The following is a 25,576-nucleotide window of genomic DNA, read 5'->3' as shown; positions in this document are numbered from 1 at the left end:
TCTCATCTCATAGGTCACCCTGTCAGGGAAGCCCCTGACAACAGTCCCAACCCAATTACTGTGCCTGTAAGAAATGCTCTGTCTTGCTCTGGGTCACTGGGGGCCCAAGTTTCTAACAAGCATCCCTGGAAGACAAGTTCACCCCCCAGCTCTCGTGTCATTCCCCCCTACCCCAGGACAGAAGAGTTGAGGACACATTCACCCCCCCTCCCCAAGCTCATTGCCCCCTAACAGAAGAGATGGGTCAAGAGGGGCCTGGCCATAAGCATCTGTCGCTAAATGGGGAAATAGGCCTGGGGTGGGCTCAGGTTGCCAGAGGGTGGGGGCCGCCAGACACGAGGTGACACCATGGGTGGGTCTTGACTCCCTGAAGGGAGCAGAGCAACTGGTACCTGGGGGGCCTCAGGGCAAAGCCAGGGCAGCAGCATCATTAGAAAGATCTAGCTCAGGCGCCTGGGTGGCTCAGTTGGTTAAGCGACTGCCTTCGGCTCAGGTCATGATCCTGGAGTCCCGGGATCGAGTCCCACATCGGGCTTCCTGCTCAGCAGGGAGTCTGCTTCTCCCTCTGACTCTCTTCCCTCTCGTGCTTTCTATCTCTCATTCTCTCTCTCTCTCTCAAATAAATAAATAAAATCTTAAAAAAAAAAAAACTAAACATGCTTTTAAAAAAAAAAAAGAAAGAAAGAAAGATCTAGCTCATGTGGCATGGTGAGCTCCCCGTCCCAGGAGGTGTACAAGCAACAGCACCAGGTGCTGGAAAAGGGATTGGAACCTTGCACAGGGGTTCATTTGCCCATTGAGGGGTTTCCCTTCAGCTCTCAAGATCTAGGCACAGCCCAAGGTCACAGGCAAGGCCTGAAGGGGGCCGTCCCTCCGACCCAGGCCATCCCCCCACTTGGGGCCAATCATTAATTGGCATCGCTTGAGTGGCTGCTCCCACGAGTCCCCCGGCTGCCTGCCAGCTCATGGCCCGTCTCCCATCTCGTGCCCGGGGCAGCCGCATGCCTCTGACATGGGCTGGCTTTGCCACTCGGCCCCACTTCCTGCTCGTGACTCCCAGCCCCTGAGTTCTGGGAGGAGCAGGGGCCTGCTCAGACCACCATCACGGTGCCCACAGGACCCCGCAAGCCAGAGCCCTCCTGGCTGAAGTGGGAGCTGGGCCTTCCTTCCCGGGGGCCAGCCTGGAGCCAAGGAGGGCTTTGAGCAGGGCAAGAGGCCTCCGCCCAGGTGGTAGGGAGCCGGCCCCTGCCACCCCCGGGGCAGAGTGAAGGGAGCGCTGAGGCAGGTGCTGAGCTGGCCCGGGGCTGAGAGACTCGGGATGAAGCTCCAGGATGTGTCTGGCCTGGCTGTGGACAGGAAGAGCCAGGGAGGGGTGAGATTTCCTTCTCCAGAGAAATCAGATGTGAATAAGCAGAGCAGAGGGGAAGGGCCTCCCAGGGTTACAGGCAGTGGGGGCAAAGTCCCAGAGGAGGAAAGGGTTGGCATGCTCTGGGAAGAGGAAGAAGTCAGCCAGGGTGAAGCCAAGAGAGGTGGGGGTGATGTATGACAGGGATTACCCAGACTCCAAGCTAAGGAGTTAACTTTATCCTGGAGCAATAGGGAGCTACTGCAGGTTTTGGAGGAAGGGAGTGACATGGCATGACCAGGGCTGGAGGGGAGGCAGGGGGAGGCACTGACAGCTGCCAGGGGAGACCCAGAGAGGCAGGCCCTGCAGGGGCTGTGGGGCAGGGTGGAGGGATGGACAGGGAAACACCGGGTTTCTGCTGAGACAACAGGAACTCGGGTCAGGGGGAAGGCCAAGAACAGCAGATTTAAGCAACAAGATGCTGAGCATGTTGAGCCAGAGGTTCCCAGGGAGCGGCCACACTGGTCTTGGTCCCAGGGGAGAACAGATTGGGGCAGGGCTCAGGGCTCAGGAGACCCAGCCAGAGAGACCAGAGGAAGCCAGGTGAGCTGGGGCCCCGGCAAGGAAGGGGGGCATCGGTCAGCCACATGAAGGTCGTTAACGGCCTGGACAGGGGTGGCAGGAACAAGACGGTGAGGGATGGGGGCGTATCGGGTGTAGACAGCTCTGCCGAAAAGTTTGCCTCTGAAATGCTCATGGAAGGGAGAGGAGGTGCCTTAGGTGGGCTCCCTAGAAGCAGAGCCTGAGACGCCTATTCCCAAGGGGAGCTCAGGGCATGAAGAGCACTGCAGAGCACCCCCACCCACAAGGGCAGAGTTCACACCCTCTGCACCAGCCCGTCCATGGCTGTAGCTGACCCTCCCCGCGGGCCAGGCTTGCAGACCCTCCCAGGCTCCTACTGGGCTGAGGGCTAGTCTCCAAGGAGGAACAGCTGTGAGCTGTTAGCCGTGATCCAGGGGATATGTGACGGCCAGTAAAGGTAATCTGGGTGGGGACTGGCGGTGTCCACTACGGGGGGACGGCGCGGGTCATGGGCTGGGGCCAAAGCCACTCCTCTTGGGCTTTTTATTGGCATTTATTGTGGACCACCGGTGAAGGCCCCCCCCCGCCCCCGCCTGGGACCTGACCATGAGAAGGGGCTCTGAGTGGCTGCGTCTCCCTCACTCCCTGTGTCTCATGGTCCCGAATAAAGTCCGAGCCCCCACCCCTCTGCAAGCCATGGGACCATGTCCACTGCCCATCTCTCCACACAGTGAAGAAGCAAGGTGAATAGGCCAGGTGGCAGGTGGGGACCTGGATCTGAACCCAGCTCCGTCATGGGCAAACCTTGTGGCCGCAGGCGACCTCACCACTCAGCTGCATCCTGGGGGTGCTCACAGCGGCCTCAGAGCCCAGAGTCTCAGGGGTGAGGGGCTGGGGAGGCAAGCGGACCCCTGGCAGCGAGCAGGCACCAAGCAAGCACTGGCGCCGACGCCCCCCCACCTGCGGAGGATGGGGCAGGCAGCCCCGCCCTCCCCAGCTGGCACCTGCAGGGAGGGAGCTGCACTTGGGTGGTGGGGCCCCAGGGAGGGGGTGGTGCCACCCTCCCACCTGTGCCAGGTGCCACCCACAGGCTGCTCACCGCAGAGGGGCCCCGGGGGCTTTCCCCTGCGCCACCCCCAGCCCTATGCCAGGCGTTCCAAGCCCCGCAGAGCTTGGCTCTGGCCTGGGTCCCGGCAGCTGTGGCTCCTTGGCCCGCTGGGATCGGAAGGATGTGTTGTGCCTACAGGCTGGGGTCTGAAATAACAGGGCACCCCCTGCATGCCTGGCGCGGTGCCCCCAAGTTATCACGCCCCCATCTGACCCTCCTGGAAGGGCAGGTGGCATCACCTCCCCACCCTCACCAGTTCAACAGCAGTTTATGCGTACCTACTGCGTGCTGGCCTGGGAGAAGCACTAGGGACCCAGATGAGGGCCCGCTCGCTCAGAGCTCACGTTACAACTGAGGACACTGAGGCCCTGAGCGGCCCGAAGTGCCATGCCCAGGGTCACGCAGCTGGATTCCAATCAAGGTCGGGCTCTGGAAGTCCCACTTTTCCCTGTAAGCTCCCCCCAACCGGGCCTCAGTCTCCTTCTCTGTAAAATGGGCACCACGGAGCCTCCCTCGGGGCTCTGTGAGGACACGGAGATGGAGCATGTGACCTAGGGACGGTATATGGTGCAGTGGGACACAGCCGGCAGAGACCTGGCCAACCCTGCTTGGCATCCTTCAGTTGCTGCCACTGCCCATAGCACTGGAGGCCCACCGCCTTCCCCAGCCCGACTCCACCTGCACCCCCCCCCCGCCCCCCTGCCCTGCCCTCCAGCCCGTCAGACTCCTCGGCGCTCCCACACGTGTGCACAGCATCCCACGCGTCTCTGCTTGCACTCTCCCTCTGCCTGGAACGCCTTCCACATAAATGGCACTATTTGCCTCCAGCCCCCACCCCCACACCAAAACCCCACGCAGGAAGTCCTGCTCTTATCCCATTTCCAGGTACAGAACGGAGGCAGGGAGCGACGAAGAGGCGTGCCTAGTTCCGCTCTGCCATCGAGCAGGGCGCGTCTCTAACCGCTGCGTGGCGCTGCCCGCCCGTGGGCTCACAGCCTCGCCGGAGCGCCGTCCTCCAACCCTACGGCCCGGCAAGACACCCCTCGGCCACTCACACGGTTGGGTCTCCCTGGGGTGCTGGGCCCCCTCCAGGCCAGGCTCGGAGAAGGGCGCAGGGCAAGCTGCTCTAACAGAGACACTGGGGCTGGTGTGGCCCGGGGAGCGTGCGCAGCCCCATGCAGCCTTCCGTGGGGACGGGGGAGTGGCCTGGCCCCTGGAGCCCCGACCGTGGCTGGGTCCCTGCAAGCCCGGAGGCGCCCTTACCTACTCGGAGCTCTTGCCCGAAGACAGTCTTCTCGCCGAGGGCGGAGCAGTTCCAGCGTCCGAAGCGGAACTGGTACTGGCACTCATTGATGCCCATCTGCGCCCCCTCCCCGATCACGATGATGGCATCGGGCCGGCTCTGGCAGATGGCGCGCTGCCGCGGGGCCAAGCCAGGAATCTTGTTGCAGATGATGTTGGCTCCCAGGGCCACGACGGACGACAGTGCTCTGCGGAGAGGGGAGAGGACACGGGCAGGTGAGTGGCGGCACAGGGCCCCTCGCCCTCCGCCTGCCGTCCTGCCTCGCTCAGTCTCTCGGTCAGCCAGTGGGCTCCGGGCGCCCACCATGTGCCAAGTTCTTCCTAGAGATTCCCTAGAGAATCCATTTCCCATGGACCAAAACGCATGATCCCAGCCTGAAAAGGCACTCACGCCCGTGCCTTCTCAGCCTCAGCGTGGCCAGAGCCATGGGTCACAGGTCCCGGGAGTCAACAGTCCCACGGAAAGCAAGAACCCCAGCTCCCCGTGCCTCTGAATCAGACACACAGACCCTTCGGGTCAGAGAACCTCGCGCCTGGGATTCGACAACCGTCAGCTCCAAATTGTCTGCAGCTACCCCCGAGAGCAGCCCCAACTCCTGACCCCTGGGCTTCCCCATCACTTGTAGCTCCTGGGCCGGGAAGGCTGCTGAGCTGGCTGGCCCTGCTGAGAGTCAAGCCCACCGGGTCCTGACTCCACGTGCAACCCGTCTGTAATCTTGGGAAGGTGCTCTGCCTGAGCCTCAGTATTCACATCCATGAAATGGGAGTGTAAAACATCTGACGCCCCCCCCCCCCATCACCACTTCCACCACATAGGCTCAGACCGGACAACCACAAGGAGAAAGGCGGCACCCATGGGGCAACTGCAGTTGTCATTCACTCGTTTCTGGACGACTGGGTAGACTCGGGGAGGAATCAGGAGCTCATGTGAATTGAGCATCTACTGTGTGCTGGGCTGGGCAGGGTCCTCTTTGCAACACTGTATCCTCAGAGTGGTCCCCTGGGCGCACAGTGTAATTCATCTGGCGCCCTCCCAAGACCGGAGGGCACTTGCCAGGCTCACTCTGCTCACTTGAGGTGTTACCGGCCTGTTTATTTTCTGAGGGGACCTACCGTACAGGTAACCATTTTGAAGGGTACAGTCTGCAGCACTTAGTCATGTTCCAAGATATTTTCACCACCCCCAAAATGAAACCCCATGCCCCTCAGCAGGCACTCCCGATTCTCTCCCCTCCCCCAGGCCCTGCAACTGGGAATCGCTCTTTCCATAGAGATGCAGTCACATAATATGTGCCCTTCCGTGTCTGGCTGCTCTCACTTCGCATCGTGTTTCCCAGGTTCGGCCACATTGTGGCAGGTGTCCGTGCTTCCGTCCCTTCTGTGGCTGAGTAATATTCCATCACGTGCAGGGACCACCTTCCGTGTATCCACTCACCAGTTAGTGGACATTGGGCTCCCACCACCTCTGGGCACTTGTGAACAGATCTGTTACAAACACGGGCATATAAGGTTTTGTCTGAGTCCCTGTTTTCAATTTTGGGGGGCATATTCCTAGGAATGGAATTGCTGGGTCATGTGGCCGTTTGTTTAGCTTTTTGAGGAACCACCAAACTATTTTCCACAGAAGGGGCACGAGTTATTTGGTTTTGAGCACCCAGAGGAGGGGGTGGACAGCAAGTAGGGAAGGAGGTGGGGGCTGGTTTGGGCAAACCTATGGGCAAACAGCCGAGTTTCAGAGTGGCATCTGGCTTCCAAACCAGAGACCAGACTGGCTTAGTGAGGGACAAAGTGTGGGGATGAGGGAGACCACCAGGGGCTCCCCAAGCTGACATCCATGGCCCTGGCCTCCCAGTGCCCTGAGTTCTCTGCTCCTGCCCACTGGCCGCCAGCCCCTTTCTTGAGAGGAACAAGTCAGTGTTTTTCCAGGGCAGCCAAGCACCCACAGCCAGCTGGGAAAGTCCCCGTGTGGTGCGAGCCCACAGCACGTGCTGCAAGCTGGGCCCCCCGGCGACACTCAATCCCCATGGCCTGCCCGCCCCACTCACTAATCTGGCCAAGACCCCCCTGGGTCTCCCACGGGCACAATGGGCAGAAATGCCCGAGGCTGGCATGGAAGAAGAGCCTCTGGGCGGGCTGGGCTGGGAGTGCGCTGGAATCTGGGGAATTCAGCCCAAAGTAATTGTAGATGCTCAGAAAACCGACCCGGGGAACTGAGATGGATGGGAACCAGCCTCCAGGCCTCGGGACGGAGCCCACTTTGGATCCTGGATGCTAAAAGCAAGCTCCCCGTTCCCAAATTCTTCCAGCAGTCTCTAGGCTGCAGAGCCCCCCCCCCCCCACTGCCTGGGGTAAGAACCCTGTTGGGGGTAGGAGCTTGGACAAATGGGTTCTGAATGGGGGGCACCCAGTGGACTGAGGATGGACCCCAGGGGCCGAAACAGTCCTGGTCTCCTGCCTCCAGGCAGACTCCCAGCCCCCGCCAGCACCCAGGTCTGACCATGTCACTCCCCTGCTCAAAGCCCATCCATAGCTCCCCAGGCTCCTTGGTGTAGAATCAGAGGCCTCCCGGGATCTGGCCTCCGACCACCCTGCCACCTTTGCTTGTGCTGGTCCCTCTGCCCGGGATGCCGTTCGTTCTCCCTTTTCTGTCCGGCAAACTCTACCTGCCTCGTGCCCAAGTGCAAGTCCCCTGAGCTCAAACCCCTTGGCCCCCAGGCATGGAGGAAGCACACGGTGGGCACCTGTCTCTCGAGTACCACCCTCACCCCTGGGCCCCCACTGTGGCCCTTTTCACAGCCTTCCCAGCAGACCACAAGCACCTGAGGACAGGGCCAGGTCCCAGCTAAATCCGGGGTTCCCAGGGCTGCCCCCTGTAGCTGCCCATGACTGTTTGTGGCATTACTGAACAAATGAGTAAATACTCAGATAATGTCTGAAAGAGCTCCCGCCTCTTAATAACAAAAAGATAATCAATTTAAACATGGTCAAAGGACCTGAATAGGTATTTCTCCAAAGAGCCGTAAATGACCAACAAGCAAGTGAAAAGATCCTAAATTCACTCATGAGGGCAATGCAAATCAAAACCAGCGAGGTGCCACCTCACACGCGCTAAGATGCCCCTGGTCAAAACAAGAGAAAGTGCCAGGTGTTGGCAGGCTGTGCGGAAATCGGAGCCCTCGTGCATCGCCAACAGGAACGCGGGCAGCCACTGTGGATGACAGTCAGGAAGTTCCTCAAAAAGGGAAACATAGAATTACCATAGGTCCCAGCAATTCCGCTCCTCGGTCTATGCCCAGAACTGAAGACAGGTATTCAGACAGAGACTGTCCACAAGAGCCAGAAGGAGCCAAGACCCCGGATGTCCACCAGGGGCGGAAGGGGCAGACAGACGGTGGTCTATCCATACTGTGTATGGAATGCTACTTGGTCATGAGCAGGAATGAAGTATGGATCCATGCTCCATGGAGGAACCTCAAAACTAGTACGCTGAGTACACAGACACACAGACTACACATTGGATGATTGCATTTGCATGAAGTGTCCGGCAAAGGACAGAAGGTGGACCCGTGGTCGCCTGGGGCTGCAGGGAGGAGGCACCGGGAGCGCCGGCTTGGCAGGTGTGATGACAAAGTTATGCAGCCCAATTGAGGTGATCAGGAATGCACTTATACCCCTCTGAGTGACACACTTTCAAATGGTTAAAGTGGCAAATTTTATGTGTATTTTAAACACAATTTTTAAAAAGTCCATCTACACACAGGCCTTCTGCACCTTGGACATCAGTGGGATGGGTAGCTGGGGACAAGAAGGGCCTTGCCCAGCTAATCCCGCTTGTATGCTTTCCCAGGACACGTGGAGCTGATGGAGCAGGGGGCACGGGGGCCCCCAGCCAGCCCCCAGCAGCCGGTGTGCAGGCCAAAGGTGAAGTAAAGGCGTCGGAGAAGACAGTCACACAGTATTTTGTGCCAGGAACATAAATACTGAGAAATGGCTAATTCAGAAGTCAATTTGAAACTGTCTCCCTTAGAGTGTGGGGGTTTATCCACTCACAATTTAAATACACCCATTCTGAACGCCAGCCGCAGACCCCGCGGGCCTCTCCTGGGTCTCAATCCTCTCTCCTTACATCCCCATGTTGTAGCTGTGCAGACCGCAGCTCAGAGAGGCGAGGGGATGTGCCTGAGGCTGCACAGCCAGGCTCAGAGCCTGGTCCCTGATTCCAGAACTCAGGCAGAGGCAGCGTGGTGCCCCATAGCAGGGGCATACCAAGCACCAGAGCCTAGAGCGGGAAACAGTGCCCACTTTTTCGTCTTGAAACACAGCTTTAAATCTTTCTCCTGCTCAAAATCCTCCAAGGTCACTCACGAATTCAGTTCCGGGTTGATGGACAGCTTCCACTGCTGGAGTCTGAGGTCTCAGCCACCCTGCCCCTTCCCTCCCCTACGGCCCACACGCTCGCAGCGAGCCCGACCACTGCCCTCCCTGAGAAGGCCTGGCCCTGCCAGCCACACCCCTAGCCTTGGCCACACTGTTTCTTCCACCTGGAGGGTCAGGCGGGGGCTGCAGTTATGGGAATCCTCTTTAGGGAATCCACCAGAGTGGAAAGGGGCAAAAATACATGGTAACTTGAAATTGGTGATCTGGAGGAGGGGCAAGGAGGGTGGAAGGAGGGGGGGAAGGGGAAAGGGGACATAGGGGGAGGGAGAGGAGTGGGGAGCAGGGAGGAGCGGAGGAGGGGCAAGGAGCAGCAGGGGAGGAGGGCGAGTGCAGGCTGCGTCCTGGAATAATTGGCAGTTTGGGAGCGAGTTTGGCATCTCAGCCAGCCGCCCTCAGGGTGGGCCTGGCTCTCACCCCCAAGCAGCAAGATAACCCCGGGTGGCTTCTCGGCCCGCAGCTGCCCACCAGGTGCCCCAGGAGAGCTAGCAGGGAGGTTGCGAGTGGCCCTGAGCACAGAGAGGCCGGGCTGGCCGCTCCGGTTTCAGTCGCTGACTTTTTCCGTGGAAAACTCTGCTCCAGATTCATCTCCTTGCGCTATTCGGGGGCCTCGGGACAAAGGTAAGATGCGGAGGAGCGGGCAAAGCTGAAAGTCTGGAACTGTTCCTCAGCCCTGGCCTGGGCCAGCCCCACGAAGGGAGCCTGCAGGACAAGGGGCTCCTGTCTTGTCCCCGGGGACTGATCTCCAACCAGAGGTGCCGAAGCTGGCAGAGGACCTGCAGGGACGCGCTTCCCTGTTGTTTCCTGGCACTGGGCACGGGGTGCCAGCAGGGCCTGCCGAGGGACAAGACAAAGAGCTTCCTACCTGCCAGAGGCCCCAAGGGATCAGGGCTGCCTCTAGGACTAGGGGATGCCAGAGGGTGAGGGGCGAGGTGACCACTGCCAGGCGACAGATGGTGCAGAAGAAGCCAGGAAGGTGGGACGCTTGCTATGACATTAGCCGGGTACCACATCACCCACCGGGCAGCCCTGTGGGGCAGGGGGTGGGAAGGTGAGTGAGACCTTTGGTAAGTTGCTTAACCTGCCTGGGCCTCGGCTTCCACATGCGCGGAGTGACTCCTGATAACACTGGTCCATCGGGGCTGCTGGGACGAGTACATGACGTGAGCCGATGACGAGAGGGCACCGAGGTTGGCCATTATTAACACTCACTGGGGACCCATCACTGACCTCCATTCACTGAGCCCCCGGGATGCCGTCCCTCGTGGGGATCAGGGACCAGCCGTGCTTATCGCGAGGACCAGTGCCCACACGGGCAATTCGGAAGCCAGTGGGTGTCCACACCCACCACTGCACCCACCACAATTGGGTTCATTCCTGGATCGGCCCTTCCTTCTGATGCAGCGGATGCAGTCCAGGGTCTAGACACCCCGGGGAAGCTAGTGCTCACATTCGCCACAGGGCAGGCACAGGTGTCTCCAGCCCAAGCTGGAACAACCACTCGGGTGTCCATCAGCAGGAGGATGACGGAGTTGACATACTCACACGGTGGGAGGCTACGAAGAGCTTACGTGTGACAACGTGAGTGACTCTCCCCCACTGCCGAGCGGAAGAGCCAGGCAGGAGAACATAAGCTCCAGAAGTCAGCAGTTACCCTTAGCTCGGAGGCACGGACAGGGAGGGGGCCCGAGGGAGCCTGCTGGGTTCCAGACTGTTCTCTAGCCCTAGCTGAGAAATGGTTTACGTGAGTGCCCACACACGTAAAAACGCATCAAGCTGTCCACTCGCGATTTCTGTACTTTATCTAAGTTATATCTCAACAAGAAAGCAAAATGTGGCAATACAAAACGTCATAGGGCTGGCAAAATCAGAATGAAAACTCTCGCGTTTTCTTATAAAAGTTAAAATAAAGAAAATACACGTAAGAAATACAATATGAATGTTAACAGTCATCCCCTCGTGCCTTGTCTGTGTGTGCCGGGCCTTGGGGGGTCCTAACCTCTCCTGCAGCAGGTGCTGGTGGAGACCACTGTGAGCTGGGCCAGCCACCCCCTGCAGACAGCGCTGGGCTGGGCCAGAGTGCAGCCCAAATCTGGTTAAGACCTCGTCTAGGTCAAGCCCCACTCTGGCCAAGGCCCAGCCTGGGGGCTCCAAGGGGCAGCCCCCCTCCACTGACTTCCTTGGGGAACAATACCTGGGCGACCTCACAGTCAGGGACCCTGAGGCTCAGCGAGGAGAGAGATGGGGGAGCCAGTGTCCCCCCTGTGCCCAGGGACTAGAGCCATCCTGTCTTCCCCCGTCTCCACAGAGGACACCGCTGCTTCACTCAGGAGGTCACAACCCTCCAAATCCTGTCCCGGGAGCCAAGTGTCTAACCTAAATCCCTCACGCCATTCAGAGTTAGTGCCTCAAGGCCGAGTGAACACCTACCATGTGCTGGATTCTGGGATAAGAGTTTCCCTCAGTGGGAAGGCGTTCTATTATTATTACTATTATGGCCGTCGTTGTTGTTGTTCTACTGCTCCCTCAGAATGGGAACCAGAGGTCCAGAAAGGCCCAGCCACTTGCTGAGCAGCTCAGGGAGGGAGGGTAGGGAACAAGGTTTGGGACCCACACTTCCTGACCCCAGACGCGTCTGTGCCTCCTCATCCCTGTCCCTGACCCTCAAAGATAATTAGGGGGTGCTCACTTGTTTACCTGGAGAGCCAGCCTCCCCCATTGGTCCCTAGGGAGGGCAGGAGGCTGCCCTGGGGGCCAACCTACGCCGGGGAGCCTTCACCAAGTGGTTCCTGAAGGAGGACCCCAATTCGTGCCAGCGGCTGAGTCACGAACTCTCTCCAAACAGGCCAGCCCCCGGCCCTGTTGCTGGCCCCAGGATGGCAGGAAGCCTTGTCTCATCCCCCACTGTGCTCCACGCTGGGCACCGACCCTCAGTGGTCATCACGGAACGAGTGAATGAAAGAAGGGCAGAGTGAATGAGTGGAATGCACGAATGGAAGCCTTCACACCTGCTGAGGGGGCCCCTTCCAGGGACAGCTACCCCAGTGGGCACAGGGAGCAAGATGCAGCTGAGACATCCTCAGTGGCCCGGGGGGCTGCAGGCTGGGTGGGCAGGCAGCTGGGGGCACTCATAGCATACCCCCGCTTTCCCTTAGACTGCTACAGGTTGATTAAAAATTAGCTTTTATTCCCATTTTACGTATGATTGAGAAAATGTCAGCCTTCCATGTGAAGGCCTAGCGCATCAAGTCGTGGGAGGTGGGCAGAGTGGGTCCAGGGCCTGTGGGGATAAAGCCACCCCAAGGTAGCCCTCAAAAGGGCTTTGATCCATTGGCATTACCAGGCACTGGACAAGTTGTGCCTTTTTTATTTAAAGAGCCAGAGAGAAATGCTGTCATCACAAGCCCAGGACCACGTGGCAGACCAGCCTCTCAGACCCCGGGGAAGCCTCGTGCCATCTGATCTGTGCACAGGGCCCTAAAACTATGGGCACCGATGTGGCCGCGTGTCCTGAGGAGGCCGCAGGACCCAGGCAACTCCACCTCAGTCCCATTTCTCTATACAAATTCCCCAGCAACCGACCCCACAAACCACAGGCCAGGATAGAGATGCCCCAGTGGAGGGGGAATGCCCCCCCCCCACATCAGGGCCCCCTACCCAGCCCAGCCCGAGCTCCTCTTCTGCACCTACTCTCTGGACTGAGCACCAGCTGTAATGCAGCCCACCCCCACTCCCAGGCTTCTGGGCTGGGGCAGCCCCTGCCCCGAACCAACCACAGAATCCTGGGAATGTTCCTAAGGCCAGGACCGGGGCAGCCCTCCATGGGGAAGACGCAGTATCCAAGTGCTTCCCAGAACTCAGACCTCATGACGGAGCCTGCTGGACCTCAACATCCCAGCCCCCTCCCCCATAAGCCACAGGAACCAGAGGGGGGCCACTGGGGGACACCTGCCCCTCCCTGGGTCCCCCTCCCCCTGCTCAGGTGGCGAGTACCACTTCTAGGAAGGTCAGCGGTGATGAGAAAGGGCTTCCCCATGGGCAGCCCACCCTCCGCCTCTGCCCTCTGGGCCACCCACCTCCCTGCCCCGCAGAGCTGGACAGCAGCCCCGGAGCCTGAGCCGGGCCTCCCAGCCCTGCGCTGTCAGGGATGTGTGTGTCAGCCATGAGGTCAGCCCCAGGCGCCCCCTATTTGCTCCTCCTCCATCACTCCGCCCTTGCACCTTCGTTCTCCTTCCAGACCCACTGACCTCCCCACGGCCGAGCCCTTCCTCCTCGAGACCTTTCCACCCACCCGCCCCCCAAGGGGCCAGGACTCTGTGCTTGACCCCCTCAGGCCTTTCTAAAGACATTGAAGGTAAGGTTTATCCACCCCCACAAGCTATGAGTTCCCCAGGGCAGGGATCCCCAACACGGCCCAGCACCCACCCCAGCCCTGAGCTGGCCTTGGACATGAACTCCCAGCCCAGCCCCAGTGCCCTGGGAGGTGGGGACAGGCTGGTCGGGCCTGGGCCAGATCCCCTGTCTCCCTCTGGGGCCCCATCCCCGGCCCTGGCCCCGGCTGCCCAGCTGCCCAGAGCTCCTACAGCCCACGCTCCTGGCCCCGGGCGCTTTATAATTCTTCCTTCTCGGGCATCCTCCGGCAAAATATTTGAAGAATGTTCTAATTATCTGCGATCAGCCAGGGAGGCGGGCCTGGGTCCACTTGTCCAGGAAGTAACTCAGCAAATACCTAGGAAGATGGCAGCTGGCCCCCGCGACCACCCACCCCATGCCCCCCCCCCCCAGCTTCTCTCTCAGGTGGGCAGGGGTCAGCCCAGAACTTCCCAGCCACAGGTGGGCCGGAAGAGGCTCTTCTGCTCTGGAGCCGGTGGGAGTCCCGAGAGCCACAGCTGGTGGCAGCCTCAGTGCTCCTGCCTGTCAAATGGGGATAAGAATGTCTTCCAGGTCTCGGGTCACTCTGCAGACCGCTCAAGCCACCAGCACAGTGCCAGAGCTTGGCACCAGCGGGGTCCCCACAGCCCTCCTCTGTGGGGTGGAACAGGATGACACAGAACAGATGGGGCAGAGCTGGACACGGCCGCTGCAAAGGCCCGGGGGCATTCAGCCCACCTGTCCTCCTGGTGTTCCTTAAGTCTGCTCACCTCCCTCCCCTGCTGGGGCTCTCGGTCCTGTTCAGTGGGCAGCATGGGGCCTGGGGACATGCCTGGACCTCGGGAAGGCCGCCCTCACGGTCTGTTCTGAGCCTCAGTCTTCCCATCTGAAAATAGGGATGATCAGCCCTGTTTTGGCCAATGGCTTCTCCCCCTACTGGCCTGGGCGGGAAGAACTTGGAAGGGGTGGGGGGATGCCCTGCAGGGGAGGGACAAGCCAAAATGACCCCCCTCCCTGAGTGGTATCCCCCGCCCTGCCCCACCCCCCCACCCCTGCCCCGCAGCAACTCAGGGTGGACCTTGCCGGCCTCACTTTACAGATGAGGAATGGGGCTCCCAGAGAACACCCAGAGGGAGCCGCATGGCTGCTGGGCAGGGGTTCCCCAGTGGAGGTGCCGAGAGAGGGCGGAGGCAGGAAGGGGCCCAGCTGGCAAAGGAAGCCATCCCTCTACCCCTCCCTGCCCTGCCCAGGCCTCAGTTTCCCATCTGCCTGTGTAGTGAGGGACCAAAGCGATACCTGTGGCTGAATCCTAAAGAGGGTTCTTGGGGCTTGGGGTCCTGTGTTCGGGGTCTGCTTGGCCGCTGACTCTCACTGGCCTCGGTTTGCCCATCTGTCCAATGGGGAGAAGAGCCCCTGCTCGCAGGTGGGGCTCCTGCAGGCTGGCTCCCTCCACCACGGGTCCCCCCTGCTGCAATCTTTCCAGCCCACTGCCCCGCTCAGCTCACTGCCCGCAGTGTTCCCGGGGAAGAGAGCGGAGCGTCCGCCTGCTCCCTCGCGCCCCCGGCGGGCGGGCAACCGCCCGCCCTCCCCACATAGCTGGCATTCCTGGCCTGGCATTCTGGGACCCCACCCTGGAGGGAAACCAGGCACTCCTGGGAGAAAGCAGGAGTGGACCCCAGTGGACAGGGGTCTTGGGCAGGGCTGAGGCTGCTAGAGGTGGGCAAGCACAGCCAGGGGGGCACGGGGAGCTGCAGAAGAGGGGGCACGGGGTCCGGAGGGTCCATCCAGCCCCCACATCTGTTAAGTCAGTGAAACCAGAACCTCATCCGCTCCCTGTGACCACAAAACCGCAGGTCATTGACCTCTGACCTCAGAAACTTCCAGACCTCTGTTGGGCATCCAGGGCCCATCACGACACTCCTGACTTCAGGCCACACTGACCAGCAAGGAGAGAGGTGCCCAGACCCCTCCAGCAGCCAGGCAGGATTCCAGGCCCAGCTTGGTGCCTCTTCCTCCGAGAAGCCTGCCCCTGGTCTCCCCTCTGTCCTCCCTCCCAACATGGTCACAGCTAAGCCAGCCTCCTGAGGAGGCTGCTGGGGGCTGAGGTTCGGCCATACCTGTCCGGCCAGGCCATGAACATACTTCCTGCGATTTCTGTGGACCTTCCCAGAATTACCCCTGGCCTTTCTCCTCACTTCCCGTGGTACAGGGGTGGACGCTGACACCACAAAGGTGCATGACAATTGAGGCCACATAGGGGATGAGACCCCCAGACCTGGCCTTGGCCTAGCCCCTAATGCCCCAGATCTGTCACACCAGGGCACCCTGCAGGCCTGGGTGACCAGGACGGCAACCTGAAACCTCAGGACAGAGGGGTGGACAGACAGGCGAGGGGAACAGGCGGGAGGAAGCCGGCACGGCATCTGGCCCATGGCCGGGCTGGGAGTCTGGGAACCTGATGGGTCGGCCAGCACCTCAGCCTTCCGGGCTACTCTGGACACGGTCTGAGCAGTGGGTTCAGGGGCTGAGTCCCTGTAAGCAGAGGACACCGGGCCATCACCTCGTGCAGAGTGCAGAGCAGGGCTGAGTCCCCAGTCCCGGGACCTGGCCTCAGGCCAGCATCCTGGGGGACCCCTTTCCAGGAACGGATGAAGGTGGGGGCCTGCCTGGGCCACGGGGCACCTCAGGGCAGAGCCCAGCCCCAGTCAGGCTCTCCCCAGCTCTACAGCCCTGCCCCCTGCTCTCACCAAACCTGGGGACCCCTCTGGGCCAGAGCACCCCAGGCAAGGCTCCTTCACCACCCACGTCACTTTTTAAGCATCCCACTGCTCCCTGTGAGAATTCCTGGGCCACCGGGGCACCCCAGCCAACTGCCTTGGCTAGGATGCTTTATGGGACAGGGTGCTCACTCCCCCACCCCAGGAGCAGCCCGCTCCGCCCTTCATTAGTCTTGGCTGTGATGAGCCACATGATGTGGCGAGCGGCTATGGGGGCTTGCGCCTTCAGAACCCCTCCCTGGGCTCAGCAATCCCCCCTCCCACCACATGCCCTCACTAAGTGGCCCAGAGTCCTGAGCACCGCCCCTGCCTTCCGCAGCCAGCCTCCACCTCTCGTCCGAGGCCACACAGACACCTAGCAGGGGTTAGGTATCAGCGCCAAGAGGAGGACCCAGCCCTGCGGGCTTTCTCCCCACTTCTGGGCTCTCTGCCCCAGGCCCTAAGGACGTGTTTCCTCAGCCTCCCCCTCCTGCTCTCCTCCTCCTCCCCCTGCAGGAATGTCCACCTCTGAAGGGAGGCAGTGAGAGGGAGCCAGGGGTCGCTCTGGGCTCACACTCAGACTCGCCTGGAGCCCTCGGCTCTCCCCACCCCTCTGGAAGGGGCTGGCAAACAACCTGTGGCCCAGGTCCCCTGGGGCAGACGCTGGGCAACAAGGAGGATGTCCCCAGCAATGCAGTCATCACACCTCACTCCCTGCCTCTTGGCTCCTGGAGCTGCCGTTAGGAGATGATGGAAGGGGCGTGGGGGAGTCCACCCTCCAACCACCACTCCAGCCACGGCCTGGAGTGAAGCCCTGCCTGATCACAAGGCCAGGCAGGCAGGGTCTGCGACAGAAGACACACGGGAGCCCCGGGGCAGCTCTCAGCCCTCTGCCCAGCACCCCTCCCCAGACAATGACCAACAGCAGGCTTGACCTGGCATAACCTGGGGTCCCCCACGTCCTGTGCTCTGAGCTACTGGGCACAGAGTGAGCAACCAGAACCAGGCTGCTGACTCCGTGCCCCCCAGGCTCCCCGATGTGTACTCCTTGGCACCTCCTTGGCACCCCCCCCACAGGCTGGCTGCTGGTGCCCTAGCCTGTGTCATGGGTGCAGGCATCGTGCTCCACCACGGGCAGTGCCACCAAGGGGGGCAATGACTCTGCCAGGGCTGCGAGGGGGGCTTGGCCCATAGGTGTGGCACTCGAGCCCACCGTGGGGCCTGACATGGGTGGATGGCCCACAGGACGGGCCCCCAGGGAAGAAGGGGATGGCAGGTGATAGACGTGGGCTCCTTCCAAAGGGGGGCGTGTCGGCAGCACCTGGAAATTCCCGGCGCTCCCCGCCAGCAGTGAAGTCACCCTGGGCAGACCTGAGTCAAGGAGTCAGGAAATCACCCAGCCCCCTAGCCCACCCTGTGCCCACCCACGCGCACTGGGGGCCGGCACACCTGGGGCCATCCACTGGGCAAGTGGGTCCTGAGCAGGTCGATGGGCCTCGCTGGGACCGACACAGGAGCCACCATCCGACCATCCAAGAGGGTGTTTCCTGGGCACCACCTTAGCACCAAGTGCTGCACTGAGTGCTAGACGGTGGGGGCGGGGGGGCAGGGAGGAGTGACCTACTTGCAGCTACTACCACAGGCCCGGCCTCCAAGTGTGCTGACGGCACCCCCTCTGCCACACGCTGCCCCCCATCCACCCCGTGGGTCCTGCCTCAGGGAAACCCGTCCCCTGTCCTCAGCCCCCACCCGCATCGGACATGGGCGGCAGGACCAGCCTCCCCCCCGCCCCGTTTCCCCTGCTCGGTGCGCACTCATACCCAGGGGCCCTCCTTAGCGCGGGTGAAGCAGCTCATCCCTGCGCTGCTTGAGACCTGCCCTCCCGTGGCTCCCCAGGCCTGGGGCTGCGCTATCACCACTGTGACCTCACCTCCCACCGCCGCAGCCTGCTCCCCGGGCCCCCTGCCCGCCCCACGGCTGCCCCTCAGCCAAGAACGCCACTCTCCCCAGCACATTCTTTAGGGCCCAGGTCGGAGGCCACCTTCTGTGAGGGGTCTCCCCTGATCCGCCGTCACTGCGGATGGGTCGGGCTCCTGCTCTGTAGGACCCCACAGGGCTTTGTGTACATGACGGGGAAGGAGGGGCGCTTCCCAGTTACACCCGCATACACGGACAGCCTTGTTCGCCTGGCTCGGGGGTTGCAGTTGCTGCTAAGAAGGGCAAGCTCGGAGTAGTGTGGCAGGCCTGGCAGGAAGGGCAGGCGGGGACAGAAGGGGCCTGAAGCACTGAGACTCACCACCCACAGCGACAGGCCAAGGCAGAAAACGGGAGGGTTGTGGGGGTGCCTGGGCGGCTCAGTCGTTAAGCATCTGCCTTCGGCTCAGGTCATGATCCCAGGGTCCTGGGATCGAGCCCCGCATCGGGCTCCCCGCTCTGGGGGAAGCCTGCGTCTGAACCCTCTCCCACTCCCCCTGCTTGTGTTCCCTCTCTCGCTGTGTCTCTCTCTGTCAAAGAAATAAATAAAATCTTAAAAAAAAAAAAAAAAAAGGAGAACGGGAGGGTTGCCCGAAGTCCATGGTACATGGCAACTACACACATGCTGGCCCAACTTAGAAGCTCATGAGGGGCCAGCGGGGACCACCTTCTCTCTCTGTGCTCAAGCGAGTCTCAGGGCCCCTTGGATTGGGGCCCACGGCGGAGAGGGACCCCGGAGCAGAAATCTGAGGGCCTCCTGGTCCCTTCACACGCCTGGAGGGAAAGGTGTCCCTCTGGTTCCAAGTCTAAACATGTGGAGGTGGGGGCGGGGAAGAGAGAGAGACAGAGAGAGAGCCCTCGCTCAGAGCCTCGTGACTCCTGGTCCCTAGACAATTCTAACCAGCCGGAGTAGTTGGTTTCTCTTACAAACAGTGAATGAGAAGACAGACAGGCCTGGGTTTGAACATGAGCCCAGCCACCTTGAGCGTGACCTAGGGAGTTACTGGGCGCTCTGCCCCTCACACTCCTCACTTCACCCCCCCCAAGGTGGGGGCCCCTGCTTAGCTCCCCCTTTCAGGCAGCCAGGGAGGAAACAAATTCAGAGCAGACCCCAGCTGGTGTGCACCCCTCAGCCCCGGGACAGAAGACCTCTCCAAGACAACCTGAGTCTTCCAGAAGTGGAACGCAGAGCCGTCAGGGGTCTGTCTGGTGGGCAGGCAGTTCCTTCTGGAGGAACTCCCATTCAGAGGGGCTTTTCGTCTGTTTGCCACTTGGGACAGTGAGGGCTGAAGTCTCAGCTCTAGACCCCTCAGCCCGGTGGCCCCCCACACCCCGGCAGCCCCAAGACCTGCTTCGGGGCGGGCAAGCTGAGGCACCGCCCACCCTTGTTCCAAGGCTCCTTCCCCCCGGGGCCCTGCTCACTCACAGCCCCCACTGGGCACGCAGCAGGACTGCAGCACACAGGGCACCTCTGGTCTGAGAGGCTGTGGAGGAGGGTCTGGGCCAGGGGTGGCCTCGGGGGGGAGCGGTGAGGTCTGAAAAGCCCTGGAGGCCCCTCGTCTGATCGGGATGGGACTGCCAGGGGGTGCTGACGTAGGCCCTTCCGGACCACGGCTGATGCCTGGGGAGCTGCTTGCCGGTTCGGCTGGTGTCCTCTCCGTCCTGCTATGGGCACCTCGCCGGCTTCGGGATCTGCAGGAGGATGGCCAGTTGGCTGCATGGTTCTAGTGTGTTCCACTCACATCCTCCGACCGAGTGCTTCGTGGTGTCAGCAGCGCTCAGAGTCTGACTGCTCCGCCTCTGAGGCTATGGGATGACCTTCCCGGGGCCTCCACATCCCTAGTCACAGAGTGGGCCAGCCACACCCCGTGGCTGCCTTGCACAGAGGACGCGTGAGTGCTGGCCTCCTTCCAGGCATGGCTCTTGCCCAGCATCCCTGGCCCTCAATCCTGCATCTGCTTGTATGCCTCCGGGGCTGGAGAGCTCACCACCCCCCTGCCAACCACAGGGCTGGCCCAGTGGCCCAGGCCTGGGGCACCCCCCCAAGTCGGAGGCTGAGGATACCCCACGTTGAGGGCAGGACCGGGGAGGGGGGGGCCGGGCAGGCTGAGCAGCTCTGTGATGGAGACAGGGAAGATGGAGGAAGCGCACCTGTGCCCACCCCCACCCTGTTAGCCAGCCCAAGGGGAGGCCCCAGACCCGCGCCAGGGAAGGAGGACAAACGGAGGTTTTGTCCTTGACCAGCGGGCGGCCAGCACCACACAATGACCCTTTCATCAGGCTGAGGGAGCCCTGGGTCGAGGTTTCATCTGACAAGAGAGAGCTCCGGGCCTCTCGTCCCTTTGCTGGGGAAGTCGGGGCCGGGGGGGGGGGGGGGGGGGGGGGGGGCTGAGCCCTCTCTGAGCCGGACCCAGAGCCATGCAAAATGGAGGCTCCAGGGCAACTAGATGAAGCCCCTCCATCTGCCCCGGTCGGGGGGAGAGGTCCCGAGAGTCTAGGTGACTGGCCACGGGCCTCACAAAAAGGGGCCCTGTTCTGGGTACCCCCCAAACCCGAGCTGATGGGGGGTCTGGGTCTGTACAATCAAGACCTCCGCCCCATCCCATTCCCTCCCCTGCCACCACCCTCGGGGTCTCGCCCAGGCTAGCCTGACAACAGAGCCTTGGCCCAGACCCCCAGCAGGAGTTCTGGGTTCCCCACAGGCCATGTGGCCCTGGCCCCCTGCCCCCGGAGGCTGGCGTGAGGCTCCGGGCGACATGGTGTGTGATTTGCTGGGTCTGTGTCCACAGCGTCCCTAGAGGAGCCAAGTGTGGAAACACTGAGAAGTCAGGGCCTCAAAAATCGCTTCCCTTCACGGTGGTCTCCTCCCCGCAGAGCACCTCGCACCTGCCAGGATCACCCCTGGAGGCCCCAGGGGCCCGGGCATGCCTTTCTCTGTTGGACCACCGTAGGGCGAATTTCTTCCCAAAGGCAGTGGCAGAGCTGGTTCCAGAGCCGGGACGGCCATTTTCCTGGGTTCTATGTGACCTCCAGAGCGCCTCTCTGCTCACCTAGGTGCCACCTCCTCTAGGAAGCCCTCTGAGACACCCCAGAGAGTTCAACACTCTCCCCTGAACAAATACAGCCACCAGTCCTCCCTCTGCACCCCAGCTGCCCAGCCTCCCTGCTCCTAATGGCTGAGAGTGACCCCATCTCTTGAGCACCCACTGTATACCAAGAACCCGGCGGGGCACATCTCTGCATTTGCTTGCCAAGTCCTCACGGCCACTCCAGAAGTTTGAGTCCCACTGGCCCTGGCCCCCCAGGGCACAGCTGAGTTACAGAATGCACCTGGGCAGCAAGAGGAGGAGCAGGGATGGGAAGCCCAGAGTAGGGAGGCCTCAAGGGAAACTCGGTCAGAAAATGAGCCTTTCCCTTGCGGGGGCCTCAACACGGCTGCAGGGCACACCTGGGCCTGGAGGAAGCACATGAGCACCCACCTCCCCTCCTGGCCCTTCCTCCCCACACACATAGGGTCAAAAGTAACCTCCAGAGCGCACCATCCGCCCTTTGATTAGCAGTTGATGAGCCGTGCCCACGTGGCAAAAGCTCTGGGAGCACTTTGTGATGGGAGAAACTCCATTTCTGCAGCCCAGGCCAGGGGTCCCGGGGAGGTCCCCGGCGCTAACCCCCTGGATACGCCACTGCATGGAGCCACACGTGCCTTGGAGTCTCGGTGGCTTGTGGGCCCAACGTGAGCCTGCAGAGAGGAAGCATCTCCATCTCCCGACCACCGATGAGGAGACTGGGGCTCAGAGAAACCCCTGGACCTGCCCAAGGCCACACAGCAGGGCAACTCCCACACCTGGACAGACGCAGCCTGCAGGCTGGGAGCTGCTCCTCCCAAGGGGAAACCAATGCACACGAAGCTGGGCGGTCCCGTTCTGCTGCCACACAGGCTCCAAGGCCAGGGGAGGGGGCCTGATTCAGCAATGCCCGCCCCCCGGGGTCGTGCCCACAGCGTTTCTGGGACTGCGGTTGGCACCACCAATAAAGCCACAGCGGTGGAGCCGGGAAGAGGCCCAGCCTTGGCAGGGCAGTGGTGAGCGCCCCCCAGTCCCCCCCACAGCCAGGTGGTCGGTGAGTAACCGCCCCGTCACCCATGACTCACTCAGCTCCCCGGAGCGGGCGGTCACCATGAGAGGCTCGTCCCGGAAGACCTGGGGGGATCACGGTAGCCAACCTCCGCATCTGGGAGAGGGAGGCCAAGACCGGAAGGGACCTGCCCAGGACAGGAGGACAGCCTGGTCCCGGCACGAGGCCCCCAGACCAGCTGACCAGCACCACAGCCCTCTTCTTGGCCTGCGGCCCCCCCACCTGCCCTCCCTGGGGCCCTCGCTGATCCCCCACTGGCCGTGGAAGCTTCTGCCCTGACAACAGTGGCGCAGAGAAGGGTAAGGCTGGCCAGAACTGCCTCACAAGGCCAGCCAAGCTCAGCATCAGGCGGGGGCTCAGGGCCCTTCCAGGCCAGCACACCCGTCCGACCCAATCAGTGGCAGGGGCCCAGGCATGCATCTGGGATTCGCTATGCACGGACCACAGCCCAAGACAGGGAGCTGGGAGAGCAGCCCAGATGAAAAGGGCAGGATCAATTGTCCACCAGTGTCTGTGATCCCAGCAGTGGGATGCCTTCTGGAAAGTTCTCTGAGGCAGAAAGGAGCCTCCGCCCAGGGCCCCTCCTGCCCCTGGCATCCTCAGATCCCACAGGGCCAACCTGCCTAAGTATTCCCGGGGGGAGTGAGGTGGGCTTACTGTTGACCCCCAACTGTTCTCAAAGCACTTTTGCAAAGGCCGCCTCAGCTGCACCCGGATATCAGTGCAGAGCCACCCACGAGGGTCTTCCCACCATTCTCACTGTCATCTGCAGCCCCGGGGCCCTGCTCTCACCCGTGGCCTCCTCCAGGGGTAGGGGAAACCCCAGAGCTCCTTCTCTTGCTCCTGGGAGCAGCTAACTGAATCTCTCCCCAGGAAAGCCTGGCATCAGCACTTTCTTTCCCCGGGGTGGAGAGGGGGGCTGATGGTCAGGCTGGGCTGGTGCTGGAGCAGGGGTCGCCGAAGGCAGGGCAGGGGGCAGAGTCTGCTTTGCTGCCCCCCACCACCTGCCCTGGACCCCCGCACTGGCCCAGGAACGTTTGGAAAACTAGCGCCTTTGGAGAATTTTTCCCAACAAAGCTGTGGCAGTGAACATGCAGGGAGCGAGCCCATGTGGGCACAGATGGTAATCACTGCAGGCCGGGATTGGGGGAGCCAACCTGAAGGAAAACTTGGGGTCTACCTACGCATACTGGCCACCACCTGCCCCAGAGCCCCTCACTGCTGCCTTGGTCCCGCTCTCTCCAGCTCCTGAGCCCCTTGTCCACCTTCTCCTCTCAAATTCTTACTCCAGACACCCCCTGGAGGACTCCTGGTTTCCTACCCCTGGACACCGCCCCATTAACGCCAAACCTCAGCCAGCTGGCTCCAAAAATGGTTTCTTAAGGCATAGTAGCTGCTGATTCTCTAGCTTAAGATTGAGATGCGGGGATTTTCAGGGGGAGGGGGAGGCTTCCCGACCTCTGACCTCTGACCTCTGAGAACCGGAGGCTGGGATTCCAAGGCCCCCTTGGTTGATCCATTTCCCAGGAGGGCTGCAGGAAGCAGGACTCTCCTAGCCTGATTCCCCAAAGATCAGGAGGTCCCAATCCGGCCCCTCTCCTTGCCTGGGGCGGCCTGTCCCCCCCCCCCACCTTCCCCAGGCGATGCCTCTGCAGCCGGGCTGCCCGCCGGGCCTGGAGCACTCTCTGCGCCTGGACCTTGTAATTATGTCCCACAGCCCGGGAAACCGCGGGCCTCGCAGCATCTGGCTGCGGTTGCGAACTTTTGTTTCAAGATGCGCGACTATTTATAGAAGGAAAACGGGTAGGATAGTAATTTCCTAGGAGCTGGAGGAGAAATTGGCTGCGCCTCTATTAAAAGGGGGTGGGGGCACGGCATTTATTAGGATTGCGGGCGCGCGGGAGGTGGGGGTGGCGCACGGAGCGGGAAGGCAGCGCCTGCCCCCTCTGGCCGCGTTAGGCGACCCCGGACGTGGCCCGCGTGCAAAGGAGGGGGGAGGAAGAGGGGAGGAGGAGGGGAGGAGGGGAGGAGGGGAGGAGGGGAGGAGAGAAGGGGAAGGAGAGCTAGCTCTGAGGTTTAATCAGTAGCATCCAGCTTAAATTCCCCCAAACGGCGGTTCCATAAATCAAACTTCTTTTTAAATCGGAGGCCAGCGCATATGCGTCCCATTAGGAATCGGGCGAAGCCACTGCTGCGCCGACGCGCCCCCTCGGCTCCCTTGGCCCGGCCCGGCCCTGCCTGGAGCTTCCCCGGAGCCCGGTGGGCGCTGCGGGTCCCGACGCACACGCGCGCCCACGCTCCGCGCGCTGCCTTGCTTGGCCAGGACCCCAGGGCGCATCTCGGCCAGCCGCACGCGCGCTGCGCGTCCCCCTCGCCCCCAGGTGAGGAGCAGGCAGTTGCTGGGTCGGGCGGCTCAGCGCGGCGGGAAGGCGCGAGAAGCCGCAGCCGCCACCGAGGACAGCTTGGGCGCTGTCTGGTGGGGCGCAGAGGGCACGTGTGCGCCGGTGTGTACGCGGGGGAGCGGGTGTGTGCGTGCGGCTCTCCCGAGGGCGGCCCAGGCGGGCCGACCCCGTGGATTTATACGGGAAGGGGATCCCGCTGGTCCGGGACTCCCGGGGGGACCGCGCAGGGAATCCCCGCGCCGCCGAGCGCCCTCCCGCCCTCGCGCTCGGTGCGCGCAGTCTGGTCCACCCGGGCAGTAGGGCCTCTGGCGGGCCACGCTCTCTCTGACCCCAAAGCCGTAACTTCTCACTGCTGCGGCCGCCCCCCACGTCCTCCACCTCGGCGCCTTAGGCAGACGAGGAGACCCAAAGTCCCAGCCTACCGAGCGCGTCGGGCACCCGGTGCCCCGCCCAAGGACTCCGCTGCCGAGTTTCCTACCCGCCTGGCCCCTGCGCTGGAGGCCGAGGAGAGGGCTTCCTCCACCACCACCCCCTCCCTGCCCGCCCCGCGTGCGGCCCGCGGCACTCACAGGTAGCTGCCGCTGGACAGGATGAGAAAGATCTGCGGGCAGTACACGGAGAGGAGCGCGCCGCGCGGCGACAGCAGGAGCATGGTGGGCCGGCGCTCCTGGAAGGGCTTGGCGGGCCCGGCGGGCAGGGCGCCTGGGCCAGCTGAGGCCGGGGTCTCCGCGGCCCTCCCCGAGGTGGGGCGGCGACACCAGGCGCTAGGGACCCGGGCGCGCGGGCCCCAGCGCAGTATTCGTCCGTGCCCCGCCGCCAGGGCCGAGCATCGCGCTGGGGCTGGGGCCGGGGCCGCGGCGGGCGCTGGGGCTGGAGTGTGGAGCGAGGGGACGGGCAGTGGGCAGCGGGTGCGCCTCGGCGGCGGTCTAGCCCTCCGTCCGTCGATCGGTCGGAACCGGCTCTGTCGCTCGCTCTGGCTCAAGTCTCCAAGTCTCTCGAGGCGCGCAGCTGCCATTGGACGGGCCGCCCCTACATCCGCCTCCTCTGCGGGCGGGTTTTTTAAAGGGGAGGCTGACCGGAGCGTGCGACAGGAGCCGCCCCCAGGGCTTGCCCAAGCTACCTTGGCCCCTGTCCCCCCACCTCCCCGCCCAACTTCAGCGAACCGCAC

General features: G+C 62.2%; 1 protein-coding gene across 2 annotated transcripts in view; it reads right to left on the bottom strand.

Moving 5' to 3' along the window:
- WNT7B (Wnt family member 7B) overlaps positions 1–25,295 on the bottom strand; it is a 46,397-nt gene extending 21,102 nt beyond the window's left edge. For both annotated transcript variants that reach the window (XR_004820291.1, XM_035729286.1), the window contains exons 1-2: positions 24,978–25,295; positions 4,299–4,525 (exon numbers count right to left, since the gene is read on the bottom strand). Coding sequence is in view for 1 of the 2 variants with exons in the window: in XM_035729286.1 (XP_035585179.1) it covers positions 4,299–4,525; positions 24,978–25,060 (310 nt within the window). In the remaining variant the exon portion in view is untranslated. The remainder of the gene's footprint in view (positions 1–4,298; positions 4,526–24,977) is intronic.
- Between the last annotated feature and the right edge of the window lie 281 nt (positions 25,296–25,576).

Source organism: Zalophus californianus, chromosome 9 (genome assembly GCF_009762305.2).
Source record: "Zalophus californianus isolate mZalCal1 chromosome 9, mZalCal1.pri.v2, whole genome shotgun sequence".
NCBI classification, from domain to species: Eukaryota; Metazoa; Chordata; class Mammalia; order Carnivora; family Otariidae; genus Zalophus; species Zalophus californianus.
The sequence above is the reverse complement of the archived record's forward strand: the minus strand, read 5'-3'. Positions and strand labels throughout refer to the sequence as shown.